The 15,208-nt window shown below is 43.1% G+C and overlaps 1 protein-coding gene across 1 annotated transcript in view; it reads right to left on the bottom strand.

The window, feature by feature from the left end:
- Positions 1-14,911, bottom strand: part of LOC144752436 (olfactory protein-like) — a 330,004-nt gene extending 315,093 nt beyond the window's left edge. The window contains exon 1 of the mRNA XM_078640366.1: positions 14,813-14,911. Coding sequence (XP_078496492.1) covers positions 14,813-14,911 — 99 coding nt within the window. The remainder of the gene's footprint in view (positions 1-14,812) is intronic.
- Between the last annotated feature and the right edge of the window lie 297 nt (positions 14,912-15,208).

Below are 15,208 nucleotides of genomic sequence, written 5' to 3'. Positions count from 1 at the left end.
AGGCTCCAGCAGGGGATCCGGGTGCCCCTTTCTCAGCATTTTCAAAGCCCCAGGGAGGTGGTGGTTCCCGGCACGGGTTCTGCTACAGCCCTATGCATTTTTTATAAGTATGTGCACCGAGGAGGTGGTGGTCCCCGGGGCGTGTGGGGGGCTCTTGCCCACCCACACATAATCTTTTTTTTTTAAACAGAGCCCTGGGGAAGGGGTCGTCCAGAGGGCTGCGGGGGGCACTGTGTGCCCTCCGTGTTTCATTATCAAAGCCCTGGGGAGGTGGCGGTCCCCGGGGCATAATGGGCGATTGGGACCCCCCATGCTTTTATTTTTAAAGCCCCGGGGAGATGGCGGTCCTCTGGGCTGTGGGGGGGGGGGGGCAGTGCCCCACACATACAATTAAATAAGCCCCAGGGAGGTGGCATCCCCAGGGCTGTGGGGGCCCATGCAGGCCCCCGCAAAATATTTGGTGAATGCCCCGGGACCTGGCCCACCCGGGGGCTTTCAAAAACAAAGAGTGAGAGTCAGCGCTTTGTTTTTTTTGCTTTTTCGTCCTGAACCACGAACCCAGCGCGAATGCTGCCAAATTTCTTTTTTTTAATGCTTTGTGGGCCCTGGGGGTCCTTGTGGGACCCCCTGAGCAGGCCTAGGGGGTCAGGGTGTTTGTACCTTGCCCCCTTTTCTTATTTTTCTGCCTTTTTTCCACTCTTTTTCTTGCCACTCAAAAACCGAGTTATAAGATGGCCGCCAACACTTCCTGGTTTGAAGTGTTGGCAGCCAATCACAAGTCAGCTCATGCTCTGGAGGAGTTGCGGTGACTCCTCGTGCTCAGATATCAAAACTCTTCTTTTTTTAATTTCTCAGGAACTACTGAACGGATTTACACCATTTGAAAAAAAGGTCTCTTTCTGAACCAAGAGCTACCTTTCTGCCAAAGTTGGTGTAAGTTCGTTCAGCAGTTCGGACTATAGCCATATCTAATATTTCCTATGGAAATTCACATGGGGAAAATGCATTTTGGGACCCCCCTTTTTTCTCGATCCTCGCTCGACGAATCACCTCAAAACTTTCAAGACAGGAGCTGACCAGAGCGCCCCATTAGTTTTAAAAGTTTTGCGAAGTTTCGTCAACCGGCGCAAAAGATATTGGCAAAACAACAAACACTTTTTGAATAGAAACGAGGTCCTAACTATAACTACCTACTGGCGGCCGCCAGCAGGTAATATAGTAATTCAATAGTGAATCAATTGTAGATTGTTATGATAAAAGATTTACTTAGTTTTGCAGTAAACTATATTCATGTTAAAACATGAATAATATACCTATAAGTAATATGTACATTTGTTAAGCCGAAATAACAAATATCTATAAACATAATTATTATACAAGTTTACACAAACCAATACACATATGTAGGTACATATCTATAGTCCAAATAAATACTTATATACAGAGGGATATGCTGTATATTTATGTTTGAGTATGGTGGTTATGTGGGGAAGAGCGAACTCTTGAGTAGTCTTTCAAAGAAAAGGTAGTTCTCTGTGGATCTTATGTTTGGGGGTAAAGAATTACATAGTTTGGCTGCTGGAACAGAGAAGGATGTGCCACCTATGAGTTTTTTTCTTGTATGGTGGGATTTCGGGTGAGGTGCCAATGTAGAGTGGAGGTTCCTTTGTTGAATATATTTGATGATTTAATTCCTGATGATGAAGAGTGGTCCTGTTCTATGTGGGTGATACAAAGCAGCTTGAATGGGGATCTTCAGAAAACCAGAAAACAATGTAGGGCCTTCAAGGCAAGGGAGATGTGCAGCTTGTGGCTTTATATGTAAGACTAGCCTGGCAGCAGAGTTGTGAATCTGCTGTAGTCTTTTGAAAGTTGTTAAAGATGATCCATGGTAGGGCTATTGGCATCATTGAGCGTATACAGAATGAGCAAGATAGTAGCCTGGACCTTGTGTGGAAATCCCAGGTGCGGACAGATGCGTTGCAGAGTTTTTATAGTAACGCACCTTGATCTTGTAGTTTATCCACTGTGACTAGGGCATTCATTGTCCATGGTAATTCCAAGGTTTCTTTCTTCCTTTGATACTTTAGGCAGTGTTCCCAGATTGTCAGGCTACAAGTGGGTCATACTTTTTCCAATCGCCACATGTGAGTATTTCCATTTTGGAAGCATTCATTTTGAGATGGCTCCATGTTATCCACTTATCCATGGCTCTGAGGCAACTGAAAGCTTGTGAGTTTCCAATGTCTTTGGGAATTTCCAGTTTAAGGAGTGTTTATGTGTCATCTGCATAGTCATAGCATGTGAGGTGAAATTAATTGATCAGTGACTTCATGTAGATGTTGAAAAGCATGGGTGAGATGATATAACCTTGAGGGACCATTGCTTTTGTGAAGTACGGTTTGGACGAGAAAGGGGGTTATGGATGACATTAATTCTGCTTTGAAGGTAGGATGTGATCCAGTCAAGAGCAGTCCCCTCTATGCAGGCTTCGTCGTGTCTTTGTATTAGAGCAGGGGTCTCCAACCGGTCGATCGCGAGCTACCGGTAGCTCGCCGAGACCCTGTGAGTAGCTCGTGACACTTGCTGCTAAATTTAGCAGCCCTTTAGTGTTGTTTGGGCTGTTTAGGCTTTTTTCACGCCCTCACCCAAACCGCCAGCTCAGATTGGCTCTTAGAGCTTAGCTGGGGTGGGTTGGGCGAAGAGGATGGCGTTTCTCTTCTACGTGATCAGTGTCCCGGCTATGTGCCCCCTGCCTTTTCCTCACTGGTACCGCGCTTTTCATTGTTTCAGTAACGAGCGCGAAAAGTGCTAGTGCGGAGCTGAAGCAGGCATGGCTGGGCAGAGCAGCTGGTTTTCAGGTCACACAAGCAGTATAGAACTGCCGGGACCCACGCCATCTGCCGATTTCAGCCGTACAGCCTGCCACCATATATTTCATCAGAGCAGCAGGCAAGCCGTGGGAGCACACTCTGGGGCCTGGATCTGCAACACTTAAGCTGGTAAAAGTCATCTTTTTTCAACACTACTCGATGAATGATTTTAGTCAGACATGGCGTACTTTGGCTTTTTCTATGTAGTTGCCTAATAAACACCTCAGTCGTGCCCTGGTTTTGTTAACTGTTACCTCTCGCAATGCTGCTGTACCACGCGAGGGAAAACTTCTCTTGAGCTCCCATGCCATCTAATTCCACTCCAGATGCTGCAATTATCACAGCGCGACACCAATTCAGCACTTCACATCATTAGTGCGGGCTCCTTCATGCCAGGTGGAGGCCTCTTCTGTGCCTGCCGGGTTAAAGGAGGCAGGTCTACAGTTGGTGAACTGAGAAGGGAGGGAGAGGCCCTGGGTGCCCTGGGACACACAGAACCGCTGTTCCTGCAGCTGGAAGAGGCCTGCTGCATGTGCACTATGTATATAGAGGGGCTCTCTCAGAGAGTATATGTAGCAGGATCTCCCTCTAATAAAACTCGACCACACGGGGTTCTAAACTCTATACTTAAAACAGAAGATTTATAAACAGTCCCTGTGATGTTTTATGGTGCCCTAGTCGGGGGTGGGGAGGAATGGAGAAAAAGCTGCTGGTGAAAAGTGAAGTTTGCGGCTGCAAGGCACCATTATCTTTTTAGCCAGTACCACAGCGGTTCAGCTGCTCCAATCGAAGCTGGGGTTGATTGCATTAGCTTTCAGGCTGAACTGCCAAAGGTATATTTGTTATTTCATTGTTTATAATTATTGTTTTTCACGTAAATCCCTAGGCAGGAGTCAAACATGCAAAGCATGGCCAAAATAGCAGTGTGAAGAGTTGGCATTACTTCCCAGTGCAAGGAGACTGACTGCCAATGTGCACTGCATCTTCTAGCACACTTTTAGAGTAACATATCTTGTTGATGGTACCTCATTGAATGTACCTCGTTGAGTACTGTGACAGCTCTCTTAATCCGCCATGCCACATTTTCAAGAAAGCATATTAAAAGCAATTTTTTCACAGTGTACCGCTTGAAAAGAGCATTGAAGTTATGGTACCAGGCACACACTGATTGATATTCAATTCAAGAAGTCTGTAAACATCCATTCCAGAGTGTCTTGATAAGAGTGCTTAAAGGAGCATAACTGCTCCTGAAGCCCTGGTTTGATGAGAAGCAGATAATATTGTATCTACAGTGGGTTATATCACAGAGTTGACATGATTGGGTAAAAACTGTAGTTTTTAAACATAAACCTTTCCCCACCATTGATGCCCTGACAATACTGCCATGAGCCAGAAAAGTATGTCTGTTTGTAATGTGCACTTTGTAACTGGCCACAATTGTTAAAAGTGCAACATTATTGACTATTAAAACATATGTACATGTGGTAGTGACGCCATTTGATAGCACTGCACTCGAGAGGTCAGTGAGGTGGGAATGGCCTACAGGTGAACCAGGCCCCCTACCCAAAGGGCTGGCCTGACAGATCCGTGCATTGGTTGTTTTTAGGGCTGTTTGTGGGCCGATTTTATTAGCTGGTGGGCTGTGCCAATGCTTGTCTTTGGTTTTTTGGCTATTTGTGGGCTGATTTCATTGGCTGGTGGGCTGGTTTTTATTGTTAATTTTTCTGATGTTACCAAACATTGCGTGCTGCAAGCACAAATAGATAAGTCTTCCATACCTTGAAAATCACCTCCTATACAACATGTATTTACATTACAGTTTAAAACTTAATTTGCAAATGTGGCCCACTTTTTAGCTATTAGAATTGGCGTGGGGGGTCTCTCGAAAAAATGCGCGAGTTGCTTGGGGTTTAGTAGCTCACGACGATTTTCACGGAACAGAAGTAGTTCTCACTACACAAAAGGTTGGAGACCCCTGTATTTGAGTGTCATGGCCAACTGTGTCAAAGGCAGCTGAGAAGTCTAAGAGATATAGTGCAGCAACCACGTTCCAGTTAACTGTGTTCTTAAGGTCATCCCAGATGGCAATGAGGGCAGATTCTATGCCTCTTCATGGAGGGAATCCTGTTTTGAAGTCTAAAAGTATGGAATTATCTTCAATTAATTGTTCCATCTGGGTGAATCCTGATCTTTCTAACAGTTTGCGCTGGTCCATTTGTAATCGGTCTGTAGTTGTTAGGGTCGAGCAGGTCCAAGTTTTTTAATTTAGTAAAGGGACTAGGTATGACTTTTTGAGCTCTTCTGAAAATATTCCTGTGGTTAAGGAATTCTTGATATTCTTCTTACTGATGTGGCAGCAGAGGCAGTTAAAAGAATTTTCTTGAAGGTTTGGGGTGGGCATTGGTCAGAAGGGCTGCCGGTTGGCCTGCTTGCTTTCACCAGGTTCATAAATATATTGTTTGATACTTGCTGGAAGTAATGTAGAGGCTGGGTTAGCCTACTCTTTGAGTGTTTTTCGGAAAAGGGTTGGCGCTGGTGGTTTTTCTTTCTTTTATTTAAATAGGAGTCCAACATGTATGCTTTGGTCGTGTACTGATTTGCCAGTTTGTCTGTGAATTCTTGAGTAATGGGAAGAGCTCTTTCTATGCAATTTGGTTTATAAACTTAGGTGAGAATTTGATAGAATTCTTTATTTGCTCTTTTAGCATTTTGAATTCTTTTTTAATAGTATTTTGACGTAGCCTTTTTGATTGCTGACTTGTATTAACTGTCAAGGTTCTGTTGGTGAAGTTAGTCTTGATTTGTGTTTGTTTTGAGCCGGGTACATTGAGCTTTCTAATTTGGTGTTTTATCTCTTAAAGCTGTGTATTTCCAAGGTGTCTGATTTCTTTTGCTCTGTTATGTTGTTCTTAGTTGTATTAGGATATCAAAAGCTTCCTGGATCCTGATGCGGTGACCCTTGCCACGCAATAGTGCTTTGTTTTACTTTACTTAAATCCATGTTGAACAGCAGCCCGTGCTGCTCTGCAACATGTCAAAAATACATTTACACCACCAAAAGGTCTTGTGTAGGTGTAATCTGTTGCCATTGCTTGTTTTGTTTTAGTGTGGCCATGATTCACATCACGGAAGGAGTCCATATATATGATAAAATCTAACATTAAATTCGAAAATACAAGATTTGTTGATTGTTCCATCTTTCTGTGCAAAATACAATTTATCTTATAAAATCTAAAAGAGACTTTGCTTCTATAAACATTTGAAGACTTTTTTAGCTTTCAGCATAAACCTCCCAATAGCGAATGCTATGTTAAAATAACGCATTTCATCTAACAGATCTACAGCTTGTGCGCGATTTTCGATACCATACATTACAAAGATTGGGCATAAGAACATTGTCCTTGCATCCAGGACCTTTAAGCAGTCCAATAATATGTGCAAAATATTGCATGTAGTACCCAGAATACAGGTGAACTTTTTATTCAATCATAGCTCTTTTTACCCTGTTGTTAGCATAACAGGGTTTGATGGCAATACTTAACCTTAGTAATTCATTTCTGAGCCAACGATTGGGAAGTACATCTATATATAGGAACTGTTGTTCATTTTGTCATGAGTTAACCATAAAAAACACAGATTTTTTTCCCCCACAAAATATTGTCGATTGTAAACGCGAGATATTTATTTCCCTAATGCCCTTAGTTCCCTCTTAGCAGCCTCAATTTGTAAAGTCTGTGGGCACGACTTGACTCTCATGTCTCTAGAACCCTTTGTTACGGTTTTCCTTAACCCCTTTGCTCACTTCAATTCAGTCTGCAGTATCTCATTTTTGCACCACTGTGATATTTTGAGCTCCTCTCTGTAGCCCAGGTGCTGCCAGAGTCTAATAGCGCAATGCATGCCATTATATCCCATAATACCATTCCGGTCTCCAACCTTGCCGCCTGGATCATTGCAGACCTGGGTATTGACAGTAAATTTTTAAGCATTTCCCCTCTTTAACATCCCACCCATTTTTACCACTTACATATACTAATTCTGCTCCATATTGGAACTGGGGTGGTATCATAGCCATATAAGCTTTCAGAACAGGTCTATCCCACGTTTCTACATAATCTTTATTACATTTTTTCAAGCTACTAACAAAAGGGCCCGTACTCTCAATGCATCCAGCTGGGTATGTCTTTTTAGGAATTTCTCAAACCACATCCCTAAATACTTGTATTCATTACCATTTCTAGCTTTGTAGAGCCCAAAAACCAACAACATTTAGTCATTATTTTACCAAAGCTCAAAATCTTAGGGGCATATTATAACGCCGCGCTCCGACGATTTTTATCGCTTAGGAGCCTTGATATTATCAAGGTTTATCTCCTAAGCGATAAAAATCGGCCGAAATGCATGAATATTGCTGAAAAGTCAGCGATATTCATGCATTAGCGAGCAAATGCTCTTAGCCATGTTATCCACCTACCATTGGATAACATGGCGAAGAACTGCTCTGGGCAGGCGTTAGCTTTTGGAGATAATCGCGCTTAGCGCGATTATTTCCAAAAGTTGGTAATAGGGTAATAGGGGATAGGTAACTGTTTTCAGTCGCTAACATCTTGGCACGCCCACTTTGCATGTCCTTAGCGATAATTATCGCTGACATGCAAAGTGGGCCCCTAAATGCCCGCTATCGCCTATTAGCTGTCGCTAACTGGTGTTAGCGACAGCTAGGTAATAGGGCGATTAAATTATCGCCGCTTTAGTGGGAAAAATTCCCGCTAAAGCGGCGATAAGGCCCTTGGTAATATGCCCCTTAGTTTTTTCTACATTGACTACAAGTTTTTGAGGCTACGGTATTCTCTAAGCAAATTTAACATTCTTTGCAGACCTATCTTACTTTGGTCTATGATTAGGTAAATAGGATCATTTGGAAGTTATGAAGCAAGTTGTGGGAGGAAGGTGTAGAGGCCTGTGGCCAGCTGAGGGAAACAGGCCACAGGAAGCAGTACTTCATCCAAGCTCCACAACCTGCCAGAAGACTTGAAGAACACCGGAGGCAAGGAGGAAATGCTGACCAATTGGGAGAAAGCAAAAAAGAGTGATGTGGGAGACAACTAATGGTAAGTAAAGTTAAGTAATAGGTGGGGCTCTGAGTCCCTTTTAAGATTTTTGTCTTTACAAAAGATTTTGCAAACATAGTGCAAGCATTGTGCAGGTGAAACCTTATAAGTTGAGCAACTTAGGGCATGAACTGGAGCCTAGCCACTCCTGCACTCTCTCCAGCCTCCTCTGAGTGTGAATCGCTGGTTGGACATGAATGCCAACTAAAACAATACTATGAACTAAATCAATGCAAAATAAAACTAATTAAAATAACAACATGCCAACCAATTGCACACACTCACAATGATGCCTTACTGTAAAAACAACAATCTAACACCAGGACGGGAAGGAATGTGTCCTGAAGCTCCAACTACAAGCAAGAAAAAAAATGAGTTTTTAGATGTTGGAACAGTGCTGAAAGCAAGCCACAGTCCTCTATATATCACTTACAGCAAAGAACATGACGTCACATACCATAACGCCATTTAGCAGTTCTGAAGACTAGGTGATGCTCCATTCCAAAGGCCAAGGTATTGGTAAATGTCACAGCATCGCTTGCTCGTTTATATACACTCAAATCTATGTTTCAGACTATTGGCACCACCAAGACTGGCCCGAGTCGCCATCCAGCCATAGCAGCGCGTCCTCCAGCCAGGCCCAGCCACCAGGAAGCTGCACCATCTCACCTGGAACAGACCGGGAGGGCCGGCCTGCCAGCACAGGGCTGTACGGAACCAATCGCAGCTCCTAGTAACCCCAGCAGGCTGGGAGGCACCACGCAGTACGTCAGGGACAGCCCAGCAGCCAGCAGAAGACCGCAGCAGAAGACTGCAGCAGAAGACTGCAGCAGGTAAGCACTATCAGCAACCTTGTCCCATCCTGTCGGCAGACAGAAACAAGAAAAGGCGGAATGCTGGGTAGGTACTGATTATGTACTCACAGTGGGAGGGGGTGAGGTAGGGGTCCCAGCATTCTCCTGTTCTTTTTTCTGTCCAGGAGATGGTCATCCCCATTAGTAAGGAATGGGAATGAGGACAGGAGGGGCCTGGGGTAATATCTGTAATTCATAGGTGTAACATAATTCCTATGAATTACATGCTTGCAACTACTAATGTTAGCGACATTTCGAAAGTAAAAGTTAATATGTATAAACGTGTGCTAAAAAGGTCCTTGACAACACAAGTAAATTATTAGAATGAGTAAACCCTAAAAAAAACTATTGTCTTGACAATGAAATGCTTGGGTACAAAGAAACATTTCTTGTTTGATGTCATGCAGGGCCTGACCGCCTTACAGGACAATCAGGCAGTCCCTGGTGCTCTGGTCTAACATATTAGTGTGTGGGCTGTTTTTTTAACAATTTGTGTGCAGGTTCATGGCCAGGTGATCAGGTGTTTTCTGTTGATTTTCTCGCTATTGCTACAAACATTGCCTGCAGCAAACACAAATGCATGCAGTCTCACATACCTTGCAGAACACCCACACATTGTCTCTATACATGTTCAAAACTGGCCTGATTTCTAAATGTGGACCATGTTTTTAGCTGGCTGGGTTGCTAACATGGGCCTCTTGTTTTTGGTGCCCAGGCCAATTTTTTGTCACATTCTGACTCTGATGGCATGGCAGACTTTGGGAAACGGCGATTCCGATCCCTACAGTGTGTTGGACAAAAATGTAACAGGACTTTAAGTGGATTGGGTCCCGCTGATGCTCAATCCTGGCAGTAAATAAGCAAGTATTGTCACAAGTCCCGACCATACCATATATGTATTCCATTCACTCACCAGAAAAAATTAAATACAACTAGGTCGGATGAATTAAGTTTCATCATTTAAAAATTATCGGAAATAAATGACCAACAGACTGGCGAGCATACTGCTTCTTTGACAGATGGGAGACAGACATTTGTCTAGTCAAATGTTTGTCCAGCAGAATCACTGTTCATTTCTTTGTAACTAAATTGCAGTAAACAGACGTTTCCTCCCTCTCGAAGTTGTAATCTGGCTTGGAAGGGGTGCCAGAGGCTAACATTATTTTCCCTTCTCCGCCTACAGCACTTAAGGTGACATAAATGGTGCACCCTCCTTGATCGCTATGTGTCCTGACTGACCTGTTAATGAAAACTGCAGAACTGCCTCTTCATTCCTGCCCTCCTTACTGCCATGGTATGAACCAGAGAAGTAAACAGAGGTGGCTTACTTTGTTTTCTTTTAAAACTACAATTTAAAAACCTGGCTGTTCAACCTTTCAGCTTCAGGGTGGTCTTCCCCCAAACTTTTGTGTTTACCCCTCTTATTTTTGCTTATCCCGTTTTTGTTGGTCTTAGGATTCTGCACACTTTACCACAGCTAACCAGTGCTGAAGTGCTTGTACTCTCTCCTATAAACATGGCATAATTGGCTAATACCCAATTCACACATTTAATTTACTTGTACGCCCCTAGTAAAGTGATATTACAGGTACCCAGGGGTGGTAAATTAGAAGGCACTAGTGGGCCTGTACACTTAAACAGCTCTTTAAACATGTCACTGGCCTATTATTTCAGCCTGTGTTTGCAGCTTTAAACTGCCATGGCGACCTGGCAAAATAAACCTCTTGCCAGGCTCAAACCTTTTTAGTACATAAAAGTCACCCCGAGGTAGGCCCTGGATAGCCCAGAGGGCAGGGTTAAGTGTATTTAAAAAGTTGGACATGTACTTTTAAATTTTACATGTTGTGGTAGTGAAAAACTCCCAAATTTGTTTTTCACTACTGCAGGACCTACTCTTCTATAGGATAACATTGGAGCTACCTTATTACATTTATTCAGCTGTAACTTCCAATTGGGTGCAGGTAGTCCAGGTCAAGATTGGTGTCTAAATAATTGAAACTAAAAGCCCTCTTTAATGGTAAAGTTGGATTTTCAAACACAATTCTGAAAATGCCACTTTTAGAAAGATGGTAAGTTCTTGTCCCAACCATTTGGTGTCTGCTGTCTGTCTCCTGGGTTACAAGACTAGGTGTAGTTGGCAGTTGGTCTTTGTGTACTGTTCCTAGACAGCGAGACAAGTTTAAGCTAGGTCCGCTCTGAGTTAATGAAGCTGTCACCTACCACGCTTGCACATCATAAAGGCCCTGCGTGGGTACTCTCACAAAAGGTTTGAGGCTAGTCCAATGTGACCCCAGACAATCTGTGGCTAGGGCAGAGAGGTAGAAAATTCCAAGCACCTCTGGAAGCTTCTTCCACTAAAAAGTGGGTCCCAGGTATAAATAATGGACCTCAGGCATCAGCTCTTCCGTATACTTCTGGACCTGTGGACTCTGCCAGGAAGAAGGACTGCTGTGCTGCTGAAGGGACTGCCACTCAGCTGGACTTCGGATCTGAAGGACTGCTGCCCTGCTGTGCTGACCTGCTGCCCTGCTGTGTTGACCTCCAGCCCTCTTGCTTGAGCTAGAAGGACTGCATGTCTAAACTCAGGACCCCAGAATGACTCCAAGGGCTAGTTGGCTCACCTCCTGATCCGATGCCTCAGGGACATAACAGGCTTCCAACTACATTGCACCCAGCACCTGGACTCTCCATCTGTGAGTTCAACTCTGACAAGTGGTGCCACCCCATTCCTCCACTCTTGAAAGTGAGCCTAAAGTTGTTCTGCCAGCCTGTCTGTGGACCCAGCGGAACAGAAACATCTCCTTTGCTGCACCACCCAACCCTGAGCATTACCGACGCATGGCCTCTGCTGAGTGGACTCTCCCAGCACCAGGACTTCACTTAGCCCTCACAGTCTGCAGTCTCATCGGAAACACCATAGCCCGATGCATCCCCAACACAGGCTTTCACATGGCAAGACTCTAGTTGATAACAGCCTCGACGATGACGCAGGACCTCACATCACAACCCACACAACCTCTTCAGAACCAGCAGGTGTGCAAAACATCCTTAATACAGGACTTTGCATCGCAACCCTCCTCGTCAATGGCCTCCTCGAACTACAGTGCAGGACCTTGAAGCTCCTCAGAATCAACAATGCACAACGCAGCTCCGACCAGAACATTGCATCGCCTCAGCTGCATGACGCATCCTCGACGCAGGACTCTGCAACTCTTTGCAACCAGGATTTCAGGTATTGTTGTTCTGCAGGGCTAACTGGCTCCATTGCAGTCGGCATGAACTTGTGACCTTCTTGCATTCTAGCATGACCAGCTATTTGCTTTGTGTTTTTTGGCACTATTTTCATTTATATCTTTTAAATTGCATATCTTAGGTTCTATTGATTTCATTTCTGTAATTTGGTCTTAAATTATTTATTAAATTATGCTCTAGTTTACTAAATTGGTGTGGAATCTTTCTTGTGTTGTGTTTTCACTTTAATACTGTTTAGAGTGCTGCATACATCCTCTACACATTGCTTCTAAGCTAAGGCTGATTGCTCTGTGCCAAGCTACAAGAGGGTTGAGCACAGGTTAATTTAGAGTTTACTTGTGACTTCACTCTAACAGGGAATAGTGATTTCACCCTCCCCCAACCAGTAACCAATTTCTGACTATGATTACCACTGATTAAGATCCAACTTCTTTCTTACGAATATCCTCCGCAAAAATATTTGCTCCTTACTGTGATCTATGTGTTTTCTATACCTACTCAGTATAACAAGTGCCTGTAACTGTTTACATTCAAAGGATAGAATGTTACTGCATATTATGCAAACTGATAGGCCTACCTCATTGATATTTACATCCATTGTTTTATATTCATTACAGCCTTGAAGGATAAAACATGTGTTGGCTGTTTTTCGATTGGAACCCTATTGACTCTTATTAACATCGATTATGTACTGAACCCCCTGAGGGAATTGTACAGATTAACACACAATGTAGCAATTTGGAAATCTATACATTTCTCTACGTTTACTACTGTGTGTGAACAAAGTTACTGCACTATCCAATTGCTCCTTTCAAACACATAGATCTATATGTACCTTACCTTGTTTTGCTTGTGGTTTGTTCTACATGTGAGGTGCCGCCAAACACTTATCATATTTTGATTAAGGCCTTTTTTGAAGTTTACGGGAAGGAAAGTGTACGTAATAATAGAATATTTTTGGTGATGTGGGTATGAGTTAAGGTGTATTGGAATGGGTGTGTTACATTGTACTACCAGAATACCCGAGGCGATTCAGGATTGAATTGAGGTGCACCGGAAGGGATGTGTTATACTCAAATAACAGAATACAATTTTTAACTCAACTAACACATCTAAGGGTATATTTGCTATGGTGTCTGAATGATTAAACCCTGATAGATTGATGGTAAAAATACATCCTACTCAATCTTTTTGTGGAGCACTCAATTCATTATTTGTAGAAAAAATTTAAATAATTAAAGACAGATTCCCTTCAAGCTCTCCTTCTGCAAATTTACCTGTTTTTAATAGGAATCCTAAAACACTGGTCAAGCCTTTTATTAATAAGGCACATTTTATTGACCTACTGGCTAAAGTAAAATCAGGTGCTCTCTCTGATACCTGCCCTACAAATTGCTAGAATGAGAGTTTTCTCTTTTTCCTGACCTTGCTTTATCCTTACTGAATAACTCCCTAATTCAAGGTATAGTTCCTAGTTCCTTTAGGAAAGCAATAGTGGTCCCACTTTAAAAAAAAAAACTGATGCTGATCCACACATTCTGAATAATTACTGCCCCATTTCATTGCTTTCCTACTTGGCTAAAGTTTTGGAAGCACATATTGCCAACTGTCTTTGCTCCTTTCTTGAGAAAAGCCATTTTCTTAATTCCCATCAAGCGGGCTTCCGCCCAGCCCATTTAACCGAAGCAGGGATCATGTCTATGTTGGATGACATGAGGGAACAGGCCGATAAAGGCACCACACAGGCACTAGTACTTCTCGATCTCTCTGCAGCATTCAACACGGTCAATCATGAGCTCTTGGTGAATCGTGCTTGACTGCTTTGTCTCTTTTTTAAAGGATTGCTCTCAGTTGGTCTGTTTGTCTCCCTTTGGTTCTCCTAAGGTCCAACTGAACTGTGGTGTGCTCGCCTCCCTAACATCAAAATGGCTGGCTGTTAACTCAAATTTAGACAACTTCTGAAAGCCTGGCTTTTTACACATGCAGACTAATGAGATACTGAGCTGCAGGTTATGTTCCTATACTCAGTGTCAAGAAATCAGATGTTGAACATTTGCTGTAGAAATATTTTTAACATAACATACCAGTATATCTTAGGTGATCCGGCAAAGAATAAAGGTGCATTTGAAGAACAGAATATTTCGGATTGGATTGAGATGTATTGGAAGGGAGTTGGTTAAGCTAACACCTGCATAGCTCGGTGATTCAGAAATGCGCTGAGGTGCATTGGAAGAGATGTGTTACTCTATGATGTCAGAATATGTGGGATGATTTAAAACAGAATGGAGAAGCATTGGGAGGAATAGGCGATACCAGAATGCCTGACGTGATACGGGATGATATCGAAGTGCATTAGAACGGGTGTGCTACACTGTCCTGCCAGAATATCTGGGGTGATTCTGGATTGAAATGAGATGCATTGGGAGTGATGTGTTACACTGTCATCCCAGAATTGCAATGGTAATTTTGGATTTTATTAAGTGCACTGGAAGGGATATGTTACCTTTCATGCTAGATTATCTGGTGGAGAGATTCAGGAGTGAACTGAATGCATTGAAAAGAATGTATTAGATCTCACTCTAGAATACTGAGGGTGACTAACCTCAGGGTTGCATTGCAAACAAAGTGGTGATAAACAAGTGTTGGAGGTTGTTCATTATCTTTGCGTGCCTCATATTTTCACAGCTTTGAGATCGGTGATTAACAGAGTGATGATAGTTACCTCTTTTGTGTCAAAGTTGTCCATCACTGGAATGTCCATAGCCTGCACCATAAGCAGGCTTGAGAAGATCAGTCCAAGGCTCATCCACATCGCAAACATGATGGTCTTCAAGGTCTTGAGCTCTCTGTGACACTGACTCTCTTGTGACTGGGGCACGGATGATCACTGGGCTGCATGCTGGACATTTATACATCTCACTACAGGAAGTAAAGCAGGATAGGCATGTGCTGCCAAGTCTTTCTTATGCAACACCCTGCACTAATGCAGATACAAGAGATTTCTTGATGCCCGGTGTTCACATTGATGCTGTCAGACACTTGATTCCGCCTGATAACACGGGCTTAGTTTCTGGCGTATGCACTGATAAACCACAAAAGATTCTAATTTTCTTCTATT

This window comes from Lissotriton helveticus, chromosome 5_1 (assembly GCF_964261635.1).
Source record: "Lissotriton helveticus chromosome 5_1, aLisHel1.1, whole genome shotgun sequence".
Taxonomy (NCBI): domain Eukaryota; kingdom Metazoa; phylum Chordata; class Amphibia; order Caudata; family Salamandridae; genus Lissotriton; species Lissotriton helveticus.
The sequence above is the reverse complement of the archived record's forward strand: the minus strand, read 5'-3'. Positions and strand labels throughout refer to the sequence as shown.